General features: G+C 58.3%; 2 protein-coding genes across 2 annotated transcripts in view; both read right to left on the bottom strand.

Annotated features, from left to right (window-relative positions):
- Positions 1 to 2,520: 2,520 nt before the first annotated feature.
- Positions 2,521 to 6,183, bottom strand: LOC103591762 (phosphofurin acidic cluster sorting protein 2-like). The gene is made up of 4 exons (XM_008574273.1): positions 5,922 to 6,183; positions 4,398 to 4,624; positions 3,919 to 4,032; positions 2,521 to 3,279 (listed from the first exon to the last, which is right to left on the bottom strand). The coding sequence occupies exons 1-4, from the start codon at positions 6,113 to 6,115 to the stop codon at positions 3,161 to 3,163; spliced, it is 654 nt and encodes a 217-aa protein (XP_008572495.1). The 5' UTR covers positions 6,116 to 6,183; the 3' UTR covers positions 2,521 to 3,160.
- Positions 6,184 to 7,090: 907 nt separating this feature from the next.
- Positions 7,091 to 22,907, bottom strand: part of PACS2 (phosphofurin acidic cluster sorting protein 2) — a 32,797-nt gene continuing 16,980 nt past the window's right edge. The window contains exons 8-19 of the mRNA XM_008574279.1: positions 19,206 to 19,363; positions 18,033 to 18,123; positions 17,658 to 17,732; positions 17,053 to 17,195; positions 15,070 to 15,202; positions 14,662 to 14,766; positions 14,302 to 14,408; positions 13,622 to 13,776; positions 12,770 to 12,880; positions 12,418 to 12,526; positions 11,437 to 11,469; positions 7,091 to 7,220 (exon numbers count right to left, since the gene is read on the bottom strand). Of these exons, the coding sequence (XP_008572501.1) occupies positions 7,091 to 7,220; positions 11,437 to 11,469; positions 12,418 to 12,526; positions 12,770 to 12,880; positions 13,622 to 13,776; positions 14,302 to 14,408; positions 14,662 to 14,766; positions 15,070 to 15,202; positions 17,053 to 17,195; positions 17,658 to 17,732; positions 18,033 to 18,123; positions 19,206 to 19,363 (1,350 nt within the window). The remainder of the gene's footprint in view (positions 7,221 to 11,436; positions 11,470 to 12,417; positions 12,527 to 12,769; positions 12,881 to 13,621; positions 13,777 to 14,301; positions 14,409 to 14,661; positions 14,767 to 15,069; positions 15,203 to 17,052; positions 17,196 to 17,657; positions 17,733 to 18,032; positions 18,124 to 19,205; positions 19,364 to 22,907) is intronic.

Below are 22,907 nucleotides of genomic sequence, written 5' to 3'. Positions count from 1 at the left end.
GGGCCGCGCCCTCCCCCGGCGCGGACGCCGCTTTTCCCTGCGGGGACCTGCGACGGGCGGGCGGAGCGAGAAGCAGCGCACAGCAGACGGGGCGGGCGGGGCGGCCCTCTAGGTTTATTAGTGTCGCATCAGCACCTTGAAGTAGTCCACACATGTGACAAATTAGATGTGTTCCGCAGAAAGCTATTTACATTAATCCTGTTTTCCATTAAAAAAATTAAAACTGGCAACACGTACACCCTAGAAGCCAAACAATGCACAATGAACGTAAGGGGTCTGCAGGAACGCGCAGTGGTGCCCCTTGGCTCACACAGTCAGACTCCAGGGCGCCCCCAAGCCCGGCCCTCAGCCCCCTGCGGGCCCCACACACGAGGGCAGGACAGGTGTGGGGAAGGCGGGTCAGTACAATGTGGGTCCGGCAGCCTGGCCCTTGGAAGAAGTGGTTTTCATGAGGAACGTGTCCGGGAGGAAGGCTAGAGGCACTCAGGTCTTCCGATCTGGGAATGAGGACGGTGCACAAGGCCACCAGCTCTTGCTCAGGGGCCCCCTCTCCTCTCCCAGCTCTGGCCCAGGAACCGCCTGCGTGCCCAGAGGAGATGGTGCCCAAGGGGATCAGTGCAGAGGAGGAGGGAGGCAGTGGGCCAGGTTCCAGGGGCTGGCCCCTGCCTGGCCTGGTCAAGGATGTAGCCTACCCATACCACACCAGACGGTGGTGGCCAGGCCTGAGAAGAACCTGGCATTATCTGATAGTGACTGGTGGCTTAACCTTTGAGACTCCGACAGGGCCGAGAACCCCTGCCCCAAGGGGGCCACCTCCTGTCCTGTGGGGCCCAGCCACCCCAGGGCCAGGTCTGAGGGGAACACACACCCACCAGCCTGCTCTACCCTCACGGTTGCACCGCCTGTCAGATGGCTTTGGCTTTTAGTCATCCTTTAAAGGGACAAAGTGCTTTTCCATGTATTCTCAGAACAGCTCCATGAGGTAGGCAGTGGGAATGTCACCATCCCTGTTTAGCCTATAGGGAAAACGAGGCACAGAGGGGTGAGGGCAGCCCAGGGCTCCATCTGTATGCCCTCCCCAGCACAGGACATGATGGTGTGGCAGGTGGGCTGTGTGACTCTCAGATGCATGTCACACTGACAGCTGGGCTCTGCAGGCAGGTGGGCACAGAGGCCCCCAGCTGCCGGATGAGGGCTCTGCCCGTGTCTTCTTCCCTTGCTTGTGTGTGGATGGAGCCTTGGAACCAGACAGGGAAGCATGTGAGGGGGAGGAGGGCTCCAGGAAAGGGGCTGCCCACAGCCAGGATGGACTGGGATGTCCTCTGTGGCCCCTTATTCTAAAACCTGCTCTGAGGCTACAAAGCTAAGTCCAGGGTGTTTCATCTTCATCTCTTTGTGACCTCTGGAAAAGAAAGTGGAGAAGTAAAACAGAGGCTCTGAAGCCCAGTAGAAGGGTGCACAACACAAGTTTCCCTGTAGCCATAGGGAGATGCTGAGGCCCAGCAGCCTGCGCCCTTCCCCCAGGCAGTGCCTCAGGCTCCTGGTCCTAGGCAAAGCTGAGAGGGGCAAGGAGGGCATTCTGCTTGCAGGCCATCCCCAAGGCCTGTGCCCAGCAGCTGGGCCTGCACCCCAAGCCACATCACTAGCTCCAGGGCCTTCACCTTGGATAGGTGGACCCCCACTCAGCCACTGGGGGCACAGATAAGCAGGTAGGTCACAGGTAAGAAAAATGGGCCATCTCTCTTCTCAGCAAGGGTGGGACCCCTTTGTGACTCAGGCCATTGGTTCTGGGCCTGTCCTGCATTTGGCACTGTTTTCTCAGCATAGCCTTGTGCAGCTTTCTATTTTAGGAAATCAGGCCCAGAGCCCCCCAGGGAGCCCACCAGTGTCCCTGGGAGGGCCACAATCTCCAAGGGGGCGAGAGCTGGGTGGGTTCTTCCTATGGAGATCATGGGGCACAGTTTTGGGGGCAGAAGCAGGACTGAGGACATGGCCCTCCCCTGTTGGCTTGGTAGCGGCACATAGTCAGGGGTGGGCCCTGGCTGCAGGTTAGGGCTGCCACCAGGATGGGCTGTTCTGGGGACCCTGGCCTGGAGGCTCCCAGCCCCTTCACCCATGGCTCCAAACCACCAGCTCCTCCAGCCAGGAGGAGGGGAGCCTTCACTGGCCACACTGCTGCTGTTGGTGACATAGGCACACCTGGATGCCTGTCTCCACGTTCACCACAACCCTGAATCTCAACCCAAATACCTACACGGCTGGCCCTGCATGCTCAGCCTCAACCTATCCCAGCCACGCCTGGCTGTTTCTCTGGCTGCACTTTGGGACATCTGCTGGGGCCACCTGGGTCTGTGGAGGCCATTGTGCTTGCTGAGTTTGGGGCAGCAACAATACTCTGCATCAGCAAAGTCTGAAGAAAAGCCTGAAGGAGTGGGAAGTGTGAGGTGGGGGCTTGGGGACAGAGGCGGGCATCTGATAGCTCTGCCCAGCCCCATGGGGATGTCAGGAGAGCAAAGTCTGTTTGGCGGCTACATTACAACATGTATTTAAAAGCATTAAAAATATCTGCCACTATAAAATCCCTGCCAGGAGGCTGGAGTTTATTGGGAACCACGAGTGGGTGGTGCTGGGGACGTCTTCCAGGTGGGGTGGTGGTCCAGGGTCCAGGGCTGACCAGCCTCCAAAGTTGACTCAGGACGTCCCCCCAACAGAGGGCTGAGTGGGCTCATGACCGTCAGCCTCTGGCCACCACGCTCCAAGGCTGCGCCTGACCTGGGCACCCTGAGGAGGCAGAGTCCCGGCTCCTGGGAAGGACATGACATGAGCTGAGAACCCTTCCTGCTTGTCAGGCTCTGGGTGGCTCCTGAGCCAGACACACCTTCCACGATTCTCAAGCTCAGCACTGTCCATCTGGCCACCCAGCCCCCTGGCCGGAAGGTTCTGGTTAATAAGCAGAGCAGTTACTTGGCTCCCAGAGGGGAGCTGCCCCGTTAGTTTCCAGGTTGTGAGCACATTCATACTTAAGACTGTTTCTCTTCATGTTTTTAAGAGTCTGTCTCTGTGGTAAACTGAAATGTTGACAGACAGAAATGCAGCTGGGCCCCTCAGGGCGGGACCTGGGCCCCTCCACGGTCCTCCTCCGACCCCTCGGTGGGTGGGGCTAGAAGGTGGCCTTGGAGTGTCCGAAGATGCAGATGGGGAAGTGCTTCACGTGGGAAGACCACTGGGCCGCCAGCTGGAAGAACTTGACGTCGCTGCACTCCACGCCGTCGATGAGGACTGCGGGAGAAGGCTGCCTGACCGCCCGCCCGCCTGACAGGTGGGTGCACCAGCCAGGGAACAGGAGGGCGAGCCCAAGGCTGGAGGCCATGACACCCTTGGGAACCCCCAGGCTCCAATGGGAAGAGGACGGTAGCGGCCCAGCGCTCATCTTTCTGCCCGCCCTGCTGCCTGCCCTCCCAGACTCAGTCAGGCCTGGCTGGTCCACACCCACCTCTACCTCAGCAGGTGTCAGGCATAAGGCACTGAAAACCCACGTGGGAAGATCAGGGCGAGTATCGACCTCAAGGTCATTAGACTCAAGCCCAGAAAAAGAAGAAAACCGTGGGGAGCTGCAGACCCTGAGTCAACCACTCAAAGAATATCTTCCGTAAAAACACTATGAAGTATACATATCAACCTTTTCAAAAGGCAGAAAGGACTGAAAAATTATTTCTCAGAATTTGAATGGCTGTCAGCTGCACATAAGTGCCTTTTCAAAACATGCTCAAATCCTGAATTAGTAAAGTACATTTCACACACAACAAACGAGCAGGTCTGTGGTGTGTTCAAAGAGGCAGCCCCAACTTACCCTGCTACCCTCACACTTCACAGTGGGACCTTGGGCGAGGACCAGACCCCGGGGCCCGGCAAGCTCACCCCTCAGCATGTGCTGCTGGTGCTTGGCTGTGCAGATCAGGCGGCTGATGCCCTCGATGCACTGGCTTTTGGACTCCACGTCCTTGTCCTTGGTCTTCTTGGGCAAAAACATCACTGGGAGGAAAAGGGGCCTGCTTCTGTCCTGTCACTTTTCAGGGCCAGGCTGGCCAGAGCCCCCATGCAACAAGTGCCAAGGGGGTGAAGGGGAGCTGCTGCAACTCGGCCAGCCACGGCCCTCAGACCCTGCCCATCTGGGAAGCCCACCTTCCTGCTGTGACCAGGGACAGCCGCCCTCCTGCCTGCCCAGGCAGCCTCCACTCCACTCTGGGCTCCAGTGGGAAGCCCACCCTCTGGGCTCTGGGGCCTGCTGCACTTCCAGGGGCTGCCCAAGCATTCAGCCCTAGGCCTGCCTGGCCCCGAAGGCCACCAGGGGCTGTCCCCTCCCACCATCTGGCCCCACTTGGCCCACCCCCCCTCACCCTTCTTGTTCTTCTCCTTGGTGACCACGGTCATGGACATGGTGGGCGTGGCCATGGCCTCGCCACTGCTGGGCAGCCTGCTGACCTGCAGGGACCGGAAAGTGCACTTGAGCGTGTTTTTGGCGGTGGGCAGATCCTTCTTCTCGGCATCCCTCTTCCTGTCTGCAGGCTGTGCTGCCGTCCAGTAGTCCACCTGCAGCCCCATCAGCTCGGCGCCAACACCCTGGCTGGGAAGGCAGAGGGGGAGAGGTGCTCACACCCACGTCCTCAGCCCTCAGTCCTGGTGATGGCAGCATCACTGTCCCTGTCACAAGCCAACTTGCTGGCCAAAGGAACTAGGCCCTCACAGCACGCTCTGCAGAGCCGGCCACATGCCCTGGTCTCCTGGGACACTCGTTTGTGCCTATGGCCCTGGCATCGTAACCATGCCCAGGTCACCACTGAGGGTGTCCTGCATAAATGACACAGGGACCCAGCAACAGGACAGCCATTGCCCTGGGAGCCCGACACCTGCTCTCCAGACTTCTCCTTTGAACCTTGAGGGCCCAGAGGAACCAGCCCTGTGTAGGGCATGGCTGGGGAGCCCTGGACTGGAAGCCAACAGCATGCCGGGACCTCGGGGCACACAGCCCAGTACAGCTTTGCTTAGTCTGGGTGAGTTCAGCTCTAGTGAGATCCAGGGTGGCCTGGCGGAGCTGGCCTTGTGAGGACTGTCTACAGACTTCTGTCTCCTGCACCTCCTGACCTCAGCTTGGTTTTTAAAAGACGACTATGTGCAGAACTGAGAGAAGGCTCAGCACAGCCCCCACACTTATTTACTGTGTAGGGGTTCCCGTCCCCAGCGACGCTCCAGGGGCAGTGCCAAGTCCTGCTGGTTCTGTGTCAGGGGCGGCAAGCCAGGGCCTCGTGGTCCTCACAGACCTCACCGCCTCCGCCTGGGGCGCTGACGTGACGGATGCGGGGGGCAGGGGGGTGGACGTGACATGGGGGTGGAAGACAACTCAGGCAGCAGCAGTGCTGAGGGGGGAAAGGCCCTGCATGCGTGGTGCCTTTACCTGGGGGAGGACAGGCCTCCGCTCACCGACGGGGAGGAGGGCGGGGTGGGAGAGGCCTCCTTGGCCGCGGGAGATGTGGACGTGGACGGTGGGGTGGAGGAGAGCACACCAGAGCCCGACGGGGCCGCGTCATCAGAGTCACCTTAGGGAAGGAGTCACAGGGCAGCGGTGAGCCCACCCACTGCTCTGCCCCCCACAGCTCCAACCCGCTGGACCAGGACAAAGAGAAGGCAGCCCCTTGTGACAGGCGGGACGGTGCCCAAGTGGCTTGTGTGCGAGGCAGGAGATTCTCAAATGTCCTTGGCTCCAGAGGGTGCCATGTAAGCCTTGGTGCAGGGCTTCCTAAGGACAGTGGCCGCAGAGGCTCCTCCTCCACAGTGAGCAGAAGCCCAACAAGGCTGGGGATGCAGCTGCGCAAGACCCGGGGGATGGGGATCCCCTAGGCTTGGGGTGGGGGGGATTGGGTTACCTGATGTGGCTGAGGATGGTTCCACAAGTCCAACCTTCACAACCTAAAAAGCGATTGATGCTGGCTGGCGGTGGCCCTGCCATCCTGCCCTGCCCCGCCCCACCCTTTCCTGCACTACCCTGCCCTGCCAGGCTCCTGCTCTGGAGCACAGACCCAGGCAGGCTCCCATATCCCTGTTGCTGCCGGACCTCCATGTGCCACCCCTCCTGTCCATAGGGCAGAGCCGAGGTCGGGGCTGGCACGCAGGGGCAGATGATGCTGCGGACGCACTTGCTCAGCAGAAGGACTGCCCTCTCACAACAGCAGGTCCTCTGGGCAGCAGTAAACCACGTGCCTGTGAGTGGCCAGGCCCAGACACCCAGCACAACCAGGACGCTGGTGGGAGGGACCCAGGCCCAGCTAGCACCTGGCTCCAGTAGGTGCTGCTCCAAAAACCCATGGTGGCTGCTAGGGACCGTGCCTCTGGCGTGCACTGTCCATCATGGAGACTGTTAGCTGCATGTGGCTGTGTGTAATTAAAGTGAATTACGATGACAAATTCAGGGCCTCTATCACAGGATGATGTTTCTGGTGCCCAAGAGCACAGGTACTTGTGACCACAGGCGCTCCTTATGACAGGTGGCTCTAGATGAATCCCACCCCTCCCAGAGAGGCCATAGGCACCCCAGACCCCTCATCAGGGACTCAAACACAGCAGGGTGCACAGAAAGGCCCGGAAGCCCTGCCTCTGTCTGGCGGCCCTGTCTGTCAGGCTGCCTGACGGGTCTCACAGCAGGCACCTCAGCAGAGGGGACTGCAACAGTACAAGAAGATGGGCAGGAAGCTGGGGACACCTGAGCCACAAGGAAAGAGCCTGGCCGCAGAGAGCACCCTCAACTCTTGGCAGAGGGAGGAACCTCAAGTTCGTGGGCCACAACGCCCACCTGAGCAAACCAACCCAGCTCCTCGAGGACAAAGGCGCCCTTCCTCCCAGAAGCAGCCGGGGTCTCCTCTCCTGAGAGGCACTCGCCCCGACACACACACATGCCTAGAGCTGGACCCGCGCCTGCCCAATGGGGCCTCTGCTTCCACCGGCCAGCCCCATGCCCACACGCCGCACACACAGGGAGAAGACGGGGGACTCCAGGGGAAGCCCCAGCTCAAGCGGGTGAGGAAGGCTCCGGGATGTGTCAAGTGAGTGCAAACACATCCTCATCATAAAAGGCACTTTGGCAGGTCAGTGGTTTCCTGAGCAGGTGGGGCTGGCTGGTACTCACCCCGACGAAGGGAATGAACTTCTGAGAGGACTCTTCATCAGCGCTAAGGGCAAGGAAAACAGGCGGTTAAGTTATTTCCAGGGCACACCCACCCGTCTACACAGCAGCAGCAGCTGAGGGCGGGCTCAGCTTCTCTTGGCCTGAGAACTTGGTGCAGCCCCAGGGCCGAGGGCCTGGCTGGACAGCCCTGCCCCTGCCGGCCCCACCCACTCCCACTCTGCAGCCCACCCTGACCTCCGGAACCCTGACCCTTGCATCCCTCTGGGCAAGGGTGAGGGCTGCAAGGAGTGCGCAGCCTCACAGGAGATTCACTTTTCCATCCCAGGGGCCTGACGCACAGGTAGTGACTCAGTCCAGTCCTCTCCCATCTGCCTTTCTGCTGGCCCCACCAAGCCCAGCGTTCCCTGCTCAGCCCAAGAATAGGGCTTGCAGCAGGTGCCCTTGGGCCCCAGAACCTTCCAGGGAACAGGCTGGGCCTTCTCCAGCGATTGGGGTAGCCACCCCAAAGCCAGGGCACAGAGGTTTTCTCCCAGTCTGGGTAACATTGATGACTACTCGAGAGGCTGGTTCTGGCTGCAATGACAGAGTGGACACACCGTGCTCAGAATAACAGGCAAGTGTGGCCTGAGGTGGGATCAGGTGAGGGCTGTCTGGACCTGGCTCTGTACAACATCTGGCAGACAGCCCATCCACGGGGAAGATGCCAAGGGACTTAGGGCAGGAGCCCAGGGGACGAGATCCCGAGTGCCTTCCTTCTCCAGTATGTGTGGCCCAGGCAGGGGGTGATCCTCTGGTCTTCTCTGCAGCAGCTGTGGCCTGCAGCATCACCCACAGGGCGTGGTGCCAGCTTGGAAAATGAGGCTCCATCAGCAGCTGGAAGAGCATCTCCTTCCAGGCCCCTGGGCAGATCCACAGGGCAGGGCCAGTCCTGGGCAAGGGCTAGGTCAGCCTCCTCCCTCGGCCTTGGCAGCTCCCTGTGGCCACATGAGCAGTGGGTGCTGCCTCTGGGCAGTTCTCCCAGCTCTGTTTCTTCTGTCTCATTTCCCAAACAGTGTAGTCTAACACCAGCAAGTGGCTATCCTGCAGATGTGGTGAGAGAAGCAGTGGCTGCCATGGCACTGGGAAAGAGCCAAGGGATGGGGCTTCTCTCCATATCCCAGGGAACCACTCAGGAATGGCTGTGCGGCTGCAGTGTGTGGACCTGCCCGGTGGCCCCAGCCCTCTCTTGCAGTGCGGTCCATGCAGGGCCATTTAGAGAGAAGCCGTTGCCAGGATGTGGGCACCAGCTTCCGGGACCAGCAGCCCCATCTCCTCAGAGCTCTGCGGGGCAGAGACTTGTGCCCAGTGTCCCCACAAACAGTGTGGTGTACCCAGAGGCTGGAAAAGTGGCCCTTGCCCAGGGGCCAGGCCAGAATGCATGCCCAGCACCCAGCCAGCTGAGGCTGGTCCTTATAGGAGGGGCCTCTCTCTGTGTTTGCAGCAGCACCTGTGGAGGAGATGCCAGCTCGCCCTCTCCTGGGACACAGGGACCCACAACACAGAGCACCCTTGGTACCTCCCACCCCCAGGATCCCCTGCAAAAGACCTGGCAGATGCCTTTGGGTGAAACCATCGACAGACTTCTGTCCACCCTACTGAAGATGACCAGTCCTCACCTTTTGTTCTGTTCTAAGAACAGAGTTAGAAGAGAAACTTTCCCCTCCTTCGTACACTTCAAATAAAATAAAAGAATCTAAACCATGTGCCCAGGCCTGCTGCTGTCCTGAGGGCCTGCCTCCCTGCCGCCCTGGCTCCGTCCTTGGCCATCAGGCAGGAGCGCCCGAGGTGGCCGTCTACACGGAGGTCCCACCTGCCCTCTTCCGGCAGGTCCATGCTTGGAAATCTCAGCAACACCGAGTCCTTCCGGGTACAGGAGGTCACAGAGGCAGGCGGCAGCTGCTCCTGCTGCCAGCACACGGGGAGGCGCTAGTCTACAGGGCCACCTGCCTCTGCCGAGCCACACCCCCCCCGACCACGGCACAATGGTCTCTCGTCGCATGCTCTGCTCTGCGGCACACGAGGGTGAAATGTGGGAGACGCCACAACACAGGGATGTTGCTGGAACCCTCAAGCCAAGCTGCGCCTCTGGGCCATGCACACATCAGCACTGGACACGGGCCAGCGCAACAGGGGTGACACCGGCTTGCCACTAAGACCCCCTCAATTTGAACCTTGGACACAGAGGGGCTGCCAAGGCCTGCAGCACACGCAGGCTCTTGGTGGGACAGAGTGATCAGAAGTCTAAGGATCACACCCACAGCTCTGTGGAGAGGGCTCCTCAGGGGCAGACAGCTGGGGGATGCTCTGTGAAGCCCTGGGGGTCTGCCTGGATGCCCAAGAAACCCCTTTAATCCATGTGTGCTGGCACAAGCAGGCTGGGGCTTGTGGCTGGCCACAGAGCCTGTCCTGTCCTCACGGGATGAGTCCCATTCCCGACGACCAGCCACACTGTGCACCGTGGAGGGCTGGGGCAGGCAGGGCGCACCTTGGGAGAGTAAGGAGCCTCCCTGCAGACACTCTCACAGTGAGTCTGGGCTGAGAGGGGCCGGGGCAGGACTCTGCGCAAGTTCCCTGCCACAAGGGCTGTGCCCACTTGCCACCCTCTCCGGCCTCCTGAGTGCTCCCTCTGGAAGGACAGAGGAGTATTCCCTGTCACCGCAGGCAAAGGCTGGCCTGTGGTCCCAGCAACATTCTGGGCCTTCCCTGGGCTCCATACAGGGTCTTTGGAGCCCTGCCCCACCCAGGGGTGCCGGTGTCACCAATGTAGTGCGGAGGCAGGGACAGGAGGCAGGGGTGGGGTGGGGTGGCCAGGGTTTCCTGGAGCCTGGGTTTGCTGCTCGGATGAGCCAACCCCGAGAGACAAGAAGCCGCAGCCATGGCTGGGTGCCCGGCGGCGAGAGCGTGCTGCAGGCTCTTCCTGCCACAGCTGGCGCAGGACTGCCAGGGGTCAAGAGGAGAGGACACCACGCTGGTCTTTTTCTAACACGCCAAGGCTTGTTTAGCAGGACAGACGCAGGGTGTGCGGACTCCCTCCTCCTGTGTCTGTCCCAGGGCCCAGCCCTGTGCTGTGGCTGCTCCCAGTATTTCCAGCAAGGAGGTCTCCCCAGGGACCTCACGACCCTGTACTGCGGGAGGTAGGGTACGGCAGCTTTTCCCAGGACAGTGAATTACTTAAGGCATTTGCAGAAGACACAGGCGGAGCACGACTGACTCCACAGACAGGCAGGATGTGCCTGGGCAAGAAAGGGGTGACCCCATTTGAGAAGGGGCAGCTTTGGGGGATGCTGGTGACTTGGTTCAAAATGTACCCATTTTTAGAGGGTAGGGCCATCTCTGGGGACAACAGAACTTTATCCCTGTTTGGGGTGTTGGTGGTCTGGCCACAAAAGATGGCAGAAAACCCTCTGCTAGCCCTGAGCGCATGGGGGAGGAGCCAGGGGCCAGACCACAGTGCAGAAGGAGGCTTAGCATGGCCACTGTGCGCCACGTACCCTGGACCAGCTCCCCACCGCCCCCTCCACAGCCCACAGTGGAGCCAGCATCAGCGCCTCCCTGGGACTGCCAGCAAGTGACCATTGTGGTGAGTGTGAAGTGCTCAGTGCAAAGCTGGCACGAGACGACCTTGATGCTGTCGTCAGGGCTCAGCACCATCCCCAGTGCCTATGTCTAGTTTAAAAGGAGGCTGCACTGTCTGTGGCTTCAGAAACACAGACACTCATGGGGGATAAAACTGGCCACTTCTTAAAACAAAATCCTGGGTCGAAACAGAGGAGGCCTGCCGGCTGCCTTGCCCCTGTGGACTCTGTGGTCCCAGCATGTGCAGGCCTGGCTCGGGCACAGCAGGGACCAGCCTCTGCTTTCCTGACTCAGCTCGAGAGGCCAGACCTGAGGAGAGGGGTCCACGTCTGCTCAGCTGCCTTGCCCCTGTGGACTCTGTGGTCCCAGCATGTGCAGGCCTGGCTCGGGCACAGCAGGGACTGGCCTCTGCTTTCCTGACTCAGCTCGAGAGGCCAGACCTGAGGAGAGGGGTCCACGTCTGCTCTTCCTGCACAGCGGCCCCACCTGTTCCCCTCCAGGCACCAGCCCTGGTAGCCAGGGCCTGACTCCCAGCCCAGAGGAAGGACATCAGGGAGGGTGAATTTGGGTGGTGACACTGCTAAACAAGCCCTAAAGACCAGCCTGGGCACAGACAGGGCAGGGGCAGACCCAGAGAGCCGTACCTTAGGGTAAAGTCAAAATGAAAGTGCTTTTTCCTTTTCAGAGAGCCGCCAAAAGAGAGAACACAGATACGTTACCACAGCCGGGCTCCTGAGGTCTCAGTGACTCTCCATCCGCCTGGCTCTGGGGCCAGGCATAGCTCCCTGTGCTGGGGACAGCCGTGCCCCCCTCCTTGGGCTCCATCAGGGAGCCACACAGCCGTCCCTGCTGACCTCACTGTACCTCACAGACCTTCAGACTAGCTCTTTATCTCCTAGTCCAGGCAAGTGCTGAGGGTCACTTAGGAATTAGCAGAGGTGCTTTACCCTGTCCTCCACTGGCCGTGGGGCCTCTGTGTTTCCTGCCCTTCCAAGCTCTCTTGGACGGGAAGCCCTTGGCCCACCCCCAAGACTCCCCAAAGGAGGCTGTGATCTAACTCTGTGCCTTTATTTCCCTTGTCAGCACGAAGGGCAGCTTGCCCAGAGGCCTGGGACAAGAAGGGGGATGCTTAGTGTCCTAAAACTGCAGGATGGTCCCTGCCCGGGGCTCTCCAGGCAGGAAAGACCCAGGCCCAGCTCCACCACACCCTGGTCAGGACAGCTGGACCTCCCCAGCCGTGGCTTTTGCCTGCAGTTCCTCAGCGTCATCCTACTCTGGGCAGGGCAGGACACAAGTGATAATCTATCAACAGGCCCAAGGTTCGGCTGCCCAGAAAACCCAGGCTGTGAAGAGAACATGTGACCAGATGTGGGGGAGCCGTTGTCAACAGCTGTCCTGTAAGCCTATCATAGCACATTTCAACACACACAAAAACAGAGGTTCTGAAAACAGGACTCCCAAGTTCTAACTCTGGTTTGGGGTCAGGGAGGAGCCACCTGGCTCGCTCAGAACTTTCTGCCATGGCCCACTTAGGCCGAGACCAGCAGCAGGATAGCAGCTAGCAGGGCCTGCAGGGTGGGGCCAGTGCCTCCTCCAGGGCCCTAGGCCTGGGACCCCTGCATTACCTCTTCTGTCTGTAGGTCAGCATGGCCTCAGCGATGGGGAGCTGGTGCGCACAGTTGGCCCCCGCGATGTACTGGGTGATGCGCGACACGATGTCTGGCGCGTCCTGCACTGCACGAGGGGGAGGCAGCGGTGGGTTGGGCTGCATTGGCCAGGAGGGGTCCCGGGTGGAGTCCGGGGGGGGGACCTGAGTGGCAGTCTGGGGGCACTGTGCTCGGGCCTCCCCTCCACCTCTGCCTCCCCGCAGGCTGCCCAGGCCTGAGTACCCACCCATGGCCTCCCAAACTGGCTATGAACTGGCTGTGCTGAGGGGACAACCCTCCCCACCCCAGCCCACATGGCAGCAGGCCTCACCAGCGCTCTGGGCCTCCAGCTTATTGAACAGATCTCTCCAGGCCAGGTCCTGGAAGAAGTTGTTGTAGCGGTAGTCGACGGAGCCCAGGTACCTAGCCACAGGGTGGGAACCTGCGTGCCAGGGGAGCGCCGTCATGGTGGCGGGACATGGAGCCGCATGTGGCCTCCTCCCGTACCAGTGAAGGAGCTGGGCCGCCTGACCCCACGCCTGCTCTGCTCGCCTCCCAGACAACCTTCCTCCTGGTCCTACCACCTCCACTGCCCCTCTGTAGTGGACTGTCGGGGCCCCGTCGAGGGAGCTTTGTCAAAGTCCCACCTCCCTGGGCTTCAGAGAGGAAGGCCCAGCTGGGATGCCTACTGGGCAAACGTGACCCACGGAGGCATCGGGGACAGACACGGGTGAGGCGTGCCCTCTAGGCCTCACCATTTGTCAATAGACTGAGACTGGACAGGTTTGCTTGGTAATAAAACAAATTGTATAAACCAAAAGAATCAACGAAGTTCAAGCACACAGGCTCCTGATAACTCAAAAGGACTGACAGCCAACCCCTGCTCCACATTTGCAGCAAGGAAAATCGAAAGTGGCACCAAGTTTTCTCAACAACTGGTCAAGGGAACAGCCAGCACGGGGCCACCTCAGAGGGCAAGGGCTTTGTCCTCTCACCCGAAGGGCCGTGTTAGGCAATCATGTTACTTTTCACTTAATCAGAAGTAGGGACCATGAGACAAACATTTAAAAATATCAAAAACCACGCAGCAGCAGAACCCAAACACGCCCTCCCATCATGTGGCTGTGTCCCCTGCCTCTGAAAGCCCTGCATGGCCACACGACACTGGCCCTCGGCCCCTCACCCAGCGGGATGATGAGGAAGCGCATGTATCCCAGCCAGTCGGGGGTCTTGTGGGACAGCTGCTCCACGAAGAGGCGCAGGACAGCGCTGAGGTACTGCTGCGCCCCTGCCACGGCGATCTTCACAGGGGTCGGGGGCTGGGGATTGCAGTTGCAGCTGCGACCAAGAGGCAGGTGGGCAGAGAGGGACAGACGCCTCAGGGAGGCTGTCCTTGGTCCAAGGGCCACCCACGCTGAGCCTGGGGGAACCTGTGCCTCCAGCGGTGCTGCTCAGGCCCTGACGGAACTCCAAAAGCCCAGCCCCCTGACAGCGGGAGCCCCAAGCTCGGGTGGGGTCTACCTGGACCTGCCAGGCTCCACCTCAAGATGGTCCTGGAGACAGGCACAAAGGGCAGGTGGTCGTGGCTGAGGATGGGCCGGGCAGCCAGCAGAGACTGCTGCCCCCACAGGACACCCTGCCAGTGTTTCAGTGCCCCCTCCTGGGTTGCTGCTCCCACCCAGAAATGGAGAGGAGACTGGACTGTGGGGACCTGGGTTGGCAATGCTGGAAACCACCCACAACCCCAGGAAAGAGAGCACTCTGTCAGGGAGCGCCCAGCAGGAGCTGGGTGCGGGCCCCTGACACATACTCAAGCACCAACGCCACAGGGGGGGACCCCAAGGAAGGGGCTGTTGGACTCACTATCTCTGTATCCGTGAGACAATGGTGCTGAAGGCCGCCTGGACATCCGCGGCGGAGCAGGTACACACCACGGGGAGTGTGTGCCTCTGCAGGATGTCCGAGAGGAACTGCCCAGAGGACCAAGTGGCTGGTGACCCTTGGCACAGCCTTCTGGGCCACCCCCCACCCAACTCTTGCCTCAGATCTCACAGAGTCCAGGCCAACCCGACCCCTCCAGCTCGGTGTCCCCTGTGGACGGGGCGCTCTCCAAGGCCTCCCCACTCAGCAACACCACCCAGCAAGTGGTGGGCACTGGCAAAGTCCCCTCCTCTCCGTCCAAACACCCTGACCCTCGACTCCACCTGGGGCCCCTCTTCCCACCTGGCCCTGCCAGTCAGAGGTGTTGATGAGAATGATGTTCTCGGGCAGCTGGTCATCAGAGATGAGGATGTGGTTGAGCTGGTCATACACGGTCTTCCTGGGGATCTGGACAAATGGAGCCCTGTCCATGCCCAGCCCCTCACCTACCCGGCCCTCATGCCAGGAGCACCTCGCTGCCTGCCAGCAGTGTGGAGGCTCAGGAATAGGTAGGAGAGCCACTACCACAGGGGCAGCCCCAGCCACAGGGCTCTTCACCTGCCCTGGACCAGGGAGGGCGGCAGACAGCAGACAAGTGCCCCCAGGTCTGCACAGGCTTCTTGACAAGCAAGCTCTGTTCTGCAGCTGGGCATTTTCCTGAACTCACGGCTCCTCCCTCCCATGCCAAGCCTGGGTGGACAGCCCCCGCACCTGCAGCTGGCTCCTCGTGTCTGGGCAGCGCTCGTTGTCCAGGCTGTTGGCCCGCTCATTCTGTGGCCGTGCCGGCTGCCGCTCCTTCAGGGATGTGCTCCGGCCCCGGCGGCCCGCCTGCTTCCCCTCAGACCTGTTGGGGCCAGGACAGGCTTGGGAGTGGGCAGCAGGGCCAGGGGCAGGCCACATGCTCACTGCGGCCTGACCATTGCGGCTGCCCCAGGGAAGAGAGCTCGGTAGTAGGGGCTGGGAAGGACAACCGCAGTGTCACCTGATGGGCAGTGGGGCCAAGGGCCACAGAGAGGGCCCGCTGACTCTGCAGGGACCACGGCAGCAATGGTGTATGAGTGGGACCCCAGCCCTTTCCTCGTCTGTGAGTCGGTGCAGGGTACCTCAGGGTCACTGAGCTTGCCCTCCCCTCCCAAGACAGAGCCAGGTGCAGGCCAGTGCTGGGCAGCAGGTGATGCTGTCTGGGTCCCAACACAGGCACCTGTGTGCACCCCACCAGGTAATGCCAGCACCCTAATCTGCTCTGCAAACGTCCCAATATCACAGGAACATAAAACCAACAAGCAACCAGGTCATCATGTCTCCCTTACAATCCAGACAGGGCTCTGCAGAGCAGGGGAGTGGGTGCCGCGGTGGGCATCTGCAGGGACAGCGGCAGACGCATCTGACCCCAAGCCTCCAGCAGGGTCAGAGGCCACAACTCCTCTCACGTGGCACCCAGGGCTGCAGGCCCAATAGCCAATGCGGAGAGCGCTGCGCCTGCCTCCTGATTCCTGGACAGGCTCGCACAGGGGCCAATCCATCAGGAAGGGCTGCGCAGAGGCAGTGGTGGGAAAGCAGCCCCCAGCAAAGTCAGAGCGTGAGCCATCACACCCAAGACACCCAACATGTGTGCTCTGACACCAAAGTGGGGGTCTCAACGCAGCACAGAGTGCTGTGGCACTGAAGCCTCGGTCACAGGGCTAGGAGGGGCTCAGGGAAGCAAGAGCCCAGTGGGCTGCAGAGTGGGCTGCAAGGCCCCTAGATAAGGATACAGAGAGAAGGCACTGAGCAGTTAAGAGCCCCCAACCTCCCTGCAGCCCAGGCCCGAGCCATCAGCTCCAGACAGCTCCCGCCCACAGGCAACCAAGGGCAGCAGCATGGCTGAGCATGCAGCTGGCCACAAGGAGGGGCCATTGGGAGCTCCAAGGGTGGCCGAAAGCTCAGGCTGGGCAGGGGCAGGGCCAGTGCCCAAGGAGGGCCCACCAGAGGCAGAGGGTGGCGTGGAGGGCCCTAGGGAGTCACACAGGGTGGGTCAGCCCCTACACTTGGGGATGGCAGGAGGCCAACCTGGCATGTGCCCATGCAGGGGGCTTGGAGACTGTCCTCGATCTAACAAGACAAGCTGTCCTGGGGTCAGGACATGACAGAGAAGCCACCAGGAGGCCATCCCCCACCAGGAAGCCACCTGTGGTCACTTCAATTCAGACCACCCCACTTCTGAGGACTCGGCGCTCACTCACCACCGCCCTGGGGGGTCTCAATCTACACAAGTCACTCCACCCCTTGCTCAGGCTGGCCAGCTGACTTGGGTTTGGACCTGCTTTCCCTGGGGACGTGGTCCACCCTCCCCCAGCCCCAGCAGAGCTCCTGAATTGAGCTCAGTCACTGTGGCTGGCCATCCCCAGCTCTCTCAAAGCCTCAGCTGGGGCTCAGCTGCTTCACCGAGGGCGCTGGACCCTAGGCCCCACACCTGTGCCTGGTGCATGGATAACCTCATGGGCGCACTGGCCACGGGGGTGTGTGCTGACAGAAACTGCCACAGAACTGCTGCAGCTAGTTACCAGTGTGTGTGGGGGTCCAACCTGGAGCAGGCCCCAAGGCTGCGGCTGCACCCGTGATTCTCATCGGGCCCGATGGGCTCTGCCCCAATGGGGCACCCCTGACGCTCCTGCGGTGAGGCCCTCCCTCCCACTAGCACAGGGCCCCCATCACCTGGTGGAGGGGATGATGAGTGACTCTGTCTTGGTGACCCTCCCACTGGGCGGCAGCCTCTCAGTGAACACGTCCCGTGGGGAGGTCTCTGCTTCTGGGCTGTCCTCGGGCTGTCCTGGCTGCTCCCGCGGGGCCGGTGCACACTGGTGAACAAAGACAGTAGCCGGGTCACTGCCCATCTTGGACATACCACCCTACATCGGGGCCCCTCTTGAGCCCACATGGCCCCTGGTTTGGGTGAGGAGTTTAGGCTTCTGGGCCTGTAGCTCCCTGTGTGGACAGGGCCACATGCTGCCCCGGAGAGCCCAGCTGACCTTGGCCTTCAACCAGGGCCAAACCTCCTGAATCCCCACCCTGCCCTGGGACACAGCACACCTTCCCGGAGAAGACCCCACACAGTGGCAGCAGGAGCATGCCAGGAGTTGCTGGGCCTATATGCAACAGCAACTCTAGCTGTGACTCTAGTGGCACCAGCAGCCTGGTCATCTCCTGGGCCAACCCCACCTCTGCACACCAGATGCCCTGGTAGCGTGGGTGCGAGGGCCTTCAGGTGGAGCCTGTCCCTGTGGGTCGGTGCTGAGGCCGGGAGCTGTGAGTGGGCTTACGGGGGCCACGGTGTCAGAGACGTTGTCACTTGGCTGCTTGCCTCCCAGGGGCCGAGTCTTCTCAGGCACGTCAGCCTGGAGAGTGAGACAGGAGTCAGGCGTGCTCAGCAGCAGGGGGGCCGAGGCGCCTCACTTCTGGCAGGGGGTGCTGGGGTTTGGAGGGAGCAGGGGCGTCTCCCAGGCTGTGGGCACAGGGTCACCCCAGGAAAGTCCCTGCCATTGGGCAGGGCCCTGAGCCCAGATGGTGCTAGGAGTTCCCAGCCACACAAAACCCAGTCAGAGCACGTTTTCCTCTGTGTCTGTGCAGCCCACCCCACACAACTCGGGAAGATAGGAAGGTTCAGAATTTCGGACCCTTGCCAGGGGCCCACTCACCGGGCTCGGAGGCTCCTTGTGGCTGCGGGCACTGTGGATGCTCCCGATCTCTGTCTGCGAGCTGGAGTGTGACAGGCCTTCGAAGTATGGCCTGCTTGGGGCAGGGGGGAGGTACTATTTTCCAGGGCCCTCACCCTACTGACCATGTGGCTGCCCCACTGTGCCTGGAGGGGCAGATGGCAGTGACCCCATGGCAGAGCAGTGTGGGGTCCAGTGCACACCCACCCTCACACACACCATAGCTAAGAGAGAACGATCCAGGAGCCTGGCAACACTACGCCAGGGCAGCCCGGCTGCACTCCTTGGCCCCTCTACCTGCTCTGAGATTAGCCACAGAAAACATGTGTCCCTGAAATCCTGGCTGCTCACAGCCTTAATCCCAAGCAGGGCTGCCAGCAACACTAAGGAACTCTGGGGACAGCCCTGCACCAACGGCCCTGCTGGAGGACAGCCAGCCTGTGGGAGATGGAGCGTGCTCAACAGCATGACAAGGGCACCCCCGTAAGGCCCTGCTGACCTGCCCACCCAGGCTAGCCAGGCCAGAGGCTCCCATCACTGACAGACAAAGCACATGTGAATGAAAAAGGAGAGGAGACCTACGGATTCAATAAAGTGGACAGGACTCCTGCACTATGCCTGATGCTCCCACCTGGGTGACAAAGCCATGTGGAAATGTGAACACACCAGGGGGCACCCATGTGGGATCCACTCAGGATCACGCCTGAAAGGCCCATGCCTCACCTGGAACTGTGACTGTCAGCTGGCCAGCAATTCTGCAGATAGCCGCTCCTCCTGGCCAGCCCCTCCTCCCCCAGCCCAGCCACACCACACCTGTCCCTCCCTCCCCACCTGCCTCTACGGCCTCCAAGGACTCCCCCGCACACTGATACTCTCTCCAGTGCCAGAACCAGCCTGGCCAGCACCCTGGGGACCTCTCAGTCCTCCAGCCCAGAGCACACACACCCAAGCCCCTGCACAAATGCATCTTTCCCCATCCCCGGCCTGTGACAGAACAGCTGCCCACTCAGTCCACCCACAACCACCTTGGATTGACCCGTGCTCACAGCAGTCCTCCCAGCTTCCCCCTGCCCACTGTGCCCCCAGGGCCAGGTGTGATCTCCACAGAGCAGGGGTGTGGGGGAAGCCCCTCTGCCAGGCCACCCGCTGGCCCACCTGAGCTTCGGCTTGGGTGTGCTGAGGACACTGTCATCGTCTTCCATGTCAGGGCCACTGTCGCTGGGGTTCTCCATGTCCAGCGTGTCGTACAAGAGGTCCAGGTCCTCCTCCACCTCAGGGACATGTTCTGCAGGGTCCTGCTCTGAGTCAAGGACCTGCCAGGACGCCAGACGTCTGTGAGAGCCAGGCAGGGCGGGAGGCCCCTGCAGACACCGTGCCACCCCCTTGGCAGGCCACCCAAGGGGCATGAGGAGGGGTCTGCAGGAACCAGGTGAGGGGGCACCCAGACCCAACAAAAGCCTCAGCTGCTGGCTAGCATGCTCGGTTTGTCCAGGCATTCTGCTCCAGAAATTGGGGCTCTCTCCTGAGGAGCTCAGGCTACCCAGGCACTGGGCACAGCGTAGCTCTCTGATCAGTTCTGAGTTGGTTCTGGACACGGTGTGAGGCGGGGTCTGGTGGCACATTCCTGCACATCCACTTGTCCCTGCTGCATTTGTGGAAAAGACTATTCTTTCCTAGTGGAATGATCTTGATAACATCATGGAAACCAACTGACCATAAATAAATAAAATGAGTCACTGCTCGACTCTGCCGCACTGATCTCCAGGTCTGTTCTTGCGCCAGCACCACGCGGGCTTGATTCCTACTGGAGCTTTGTAGAGAGTTTTGAAATTGGGAAGTGCATCTTCCAACTTCGTTACTCTTTTTCAAGACTTTTTGGCCTATCCTGAGTCCCTTGTATTTACAAATAAATTTTAGAACCAGCTCATCAATTTCTGCAAAAAGGCAGCTGTGAATTTGATAGGAATTGTGTTGAATGTGGATAAATTTGGGGAGTATTGCCACCTAAACAATATTGTCTTCCAATCCATGAACATAGAATGTCTTTCCACTTATTTATATCTTTTAAAATTTCTCTTGACAATGTTTCGTAGTTTCACTGTTATGTGTCTTGCCCATTTTAAAAGCTGACCTATGTTTCTTACTGGGTTTGAGAATTCTTTATACATACACTGGATACAACTCTACCAGACATGTGATTTGCAAATACTTTCTGTCAGTCTGTGGCTTGTCTTTTTATTCTCTTAACAGTGTTATTCAGAGAGCAAATTTCTACTTTTTAAAATTGTGATTAAGTACACATAATGTGATTATCTACCATTTTAACCATTTTTAAGTGTACAATTCAGTGGCATTAAGCACATTCACAGTGTTGTGCAGCCATCACCACCATCCATCTCCAGAACTTTTTCATCTTATAAAACTGAAACTCTGGGGCTGGCCTGTGGCTCACTCAGGAGAGTGCGGTGCTGATAACACCAAGGCCACGGGTTCGAATCCCATATAGGGATGGCCGGTTTGCTCACTGGGTGAGCGTGGTGCTGACAACACCAAGTCAAGGGTTAAGATCCCCTTACCGGTCATCTTTTAAAAAAAAGAAAGATGAAAATATTTGAAAAGATATTATGAAAAATGATTATGAATGAATTTTAATATGATAAATGAAAAATATTAATACACAACACGAGAATACAAGTGTAGTTTTAGGGGATGTTTATGAGACAAAAAAAGAAAGTAAAGAAAGTTGTATACAAGTGTTAAAGATATATGCATGCCTAAAAAAAAAAAAAAAAAAAAAAATGTGATTTGCAAATACTTTCTGTCAGTCTGTGGCTTGTCTTTTTATTCTCTTAACAGTGTTATTCAGAGAGCAAATTTCTACTTTTTAAAATTGTGATTAAGTACACATAATGTGATTATCTACCATTTTAACCATTTTTAAGTGTACAATTCAGTGGCATTAAGCACATTCACAGTGTTGTGCAGCCATCACCACCATCCATCTCCAGAACTTTTTCATCTTATAAAACTGAAACTCTGGGGCTGGCCTGTGGCTCACTCAGGAGAGTGCGGTGCTGATAACACCAAGGCCACGGGTTCGAATCCCATATAGGGATGGCCGGTTTGCTCACTGGGTGAGCGTGGTGCTGACAACACCAAGTCAAGGGTTAAGATCCCCTTACCGGTCATCTTTTAAAAAAAATAAAAAATAAAAATAAATAAAACTGAAACTCTGTACCCATTAAACACTAGTTCCCCTCTCCCTGCTTACCCCAGCCCTGGAGACCACTGTTCTACCTTCTGTCCCTGTAAATCTGACAACTCTGGGGAACACATAAGTGGAATCATACAGTATTTGTCCTTTTGTGTCTGGCTTCTTTCACAGTTTTTACTTTTCATGAAGTCCAGTATATCAGTTTTCTTTTATGGTATATGCTTTTGGGGTCCTAATAAGTCTTTGCCTAATCCAAGTTCACAAAGATTTTTTCCTGTGTTCCCTTCTAGAATTTTTATAGGATTTAAATTTGCATCTTTTAAGATTTAAAATTTAAGTAACTTGAGTTTTAGGTTTTAAGTTTAGGAGTATGATCCATTTCAAGTTAATTTTTGCATATGGTGCTGCCATGGATTGAATGGCCCCCCAAAACTCAATGAAGCTTGCCCCCCATTATAACAGTGCTAAGAGAGTGGGAAATCTGATTTGAAAGGTGGGGCCTTTAAGAGGTTATTGGATCACAAGGACTGTGCCCTTGTGGATGGACCGATCCATTCGCAGAGTAATGGGGTAACGATTTAATGAGTGGTCATGGACGTGGCTCTGATGGCTTTATATGACATTGAGTGAGATTAGCTCTATTGCTCGGGTCATTCTCGCCGTGTGACGCCCTGCGTTGCTGTAGAGAGACACTACCAAGAAGGCCCTCACCAATGTATTCCCTGAACTAGGGACTTTGCAGCCTCCAAAACAAATGAATAAATTTTGTTTCTTTATAAATTACCAAGTTTCAAGCATTCTATTATAAGCAACAAAAACGGCCAACACAGATGCGTGCTGTGTCAAGGTGCAGTCTTTTGTGGAAAAGATGATCCTTTCTCCAATGTACTTGGTACACGTTTGTGAAAATCCATTCTGAAAGTACAGGTGAGCCACCTATGAAAACACAGGTTGCCACCTATGTTTTCAAAATGAAAAACAGAAAAGGCGGCCTCTCAACTGAAGCTGAGGTCTCCAAGGAACCCACTTTACCCTGAGGTTCACTCCCACAGCAGAGTCCTGGCTAGAGGCTCCGCTCTGCTCACTAGCTGGACAGGACTCCCCGCCGCAGCCCAGGGGCCCTGCTATGCCTCATGTTTGTGTCCCACAAAATCCATATGTTAAAGCCTAACACCCAGGATGATGGTATTAAGAGGTGGGGCCTTTGGGAGGTGATTAGGGTACAAGGGCAGGGCCCTCATCAATGGTCAGAGCCCTCCTAAAAGACGCACAAGGAAGCACGCTGCCCTTCTGCCACCTGATGACACACAGAAGGAACCGTCTATAAGGGCCCTTCCCAGACACCAAATCTGCTGGCATCTTATTGAACTTCCAGCCTCCACAACTATTAGAAATAAATTTCAGTTGTTTATAAATTACTCAGTCTAAGGTATTTTGTTATAGCAGCCCTAACATTCTATGACAGAAATTGGTACTATAACAAATACCTAAAAATGTGCAAGTGGCTTTAGCATTGGGTAACGAGTGGCAGCTGGAAGAGTTCTGAGGGGCACTTCCACGAAAGGAGCCTTAAAAATGATCCTAGGGCTGGCCCGGTGGCGCACTGGATAGTGCGCCGCTTGGGAAGCGCGGCGGCGCTCCTG

This window comes from Galeopterus variegatus, unplaced genomic scaffold (genome assembly GCF_000696425.1).
Source record: "Galeopterus variegatus unplaced genomic scaffold, G_variegatus-3.0.2 Scaffold1026, whole genome shotgun sequence".
Lineage (NCBI taxonomy): Eukaryota > Metazoa > Chordata > Mammalia > Dermoptera > Cynocephalidae > Galeopterus > Galeopterus variegatus.
Note: the sequence above shows the minus strand (reverse complement) of the source record. Positions and strands in the feature narration are given on the sequence as shown.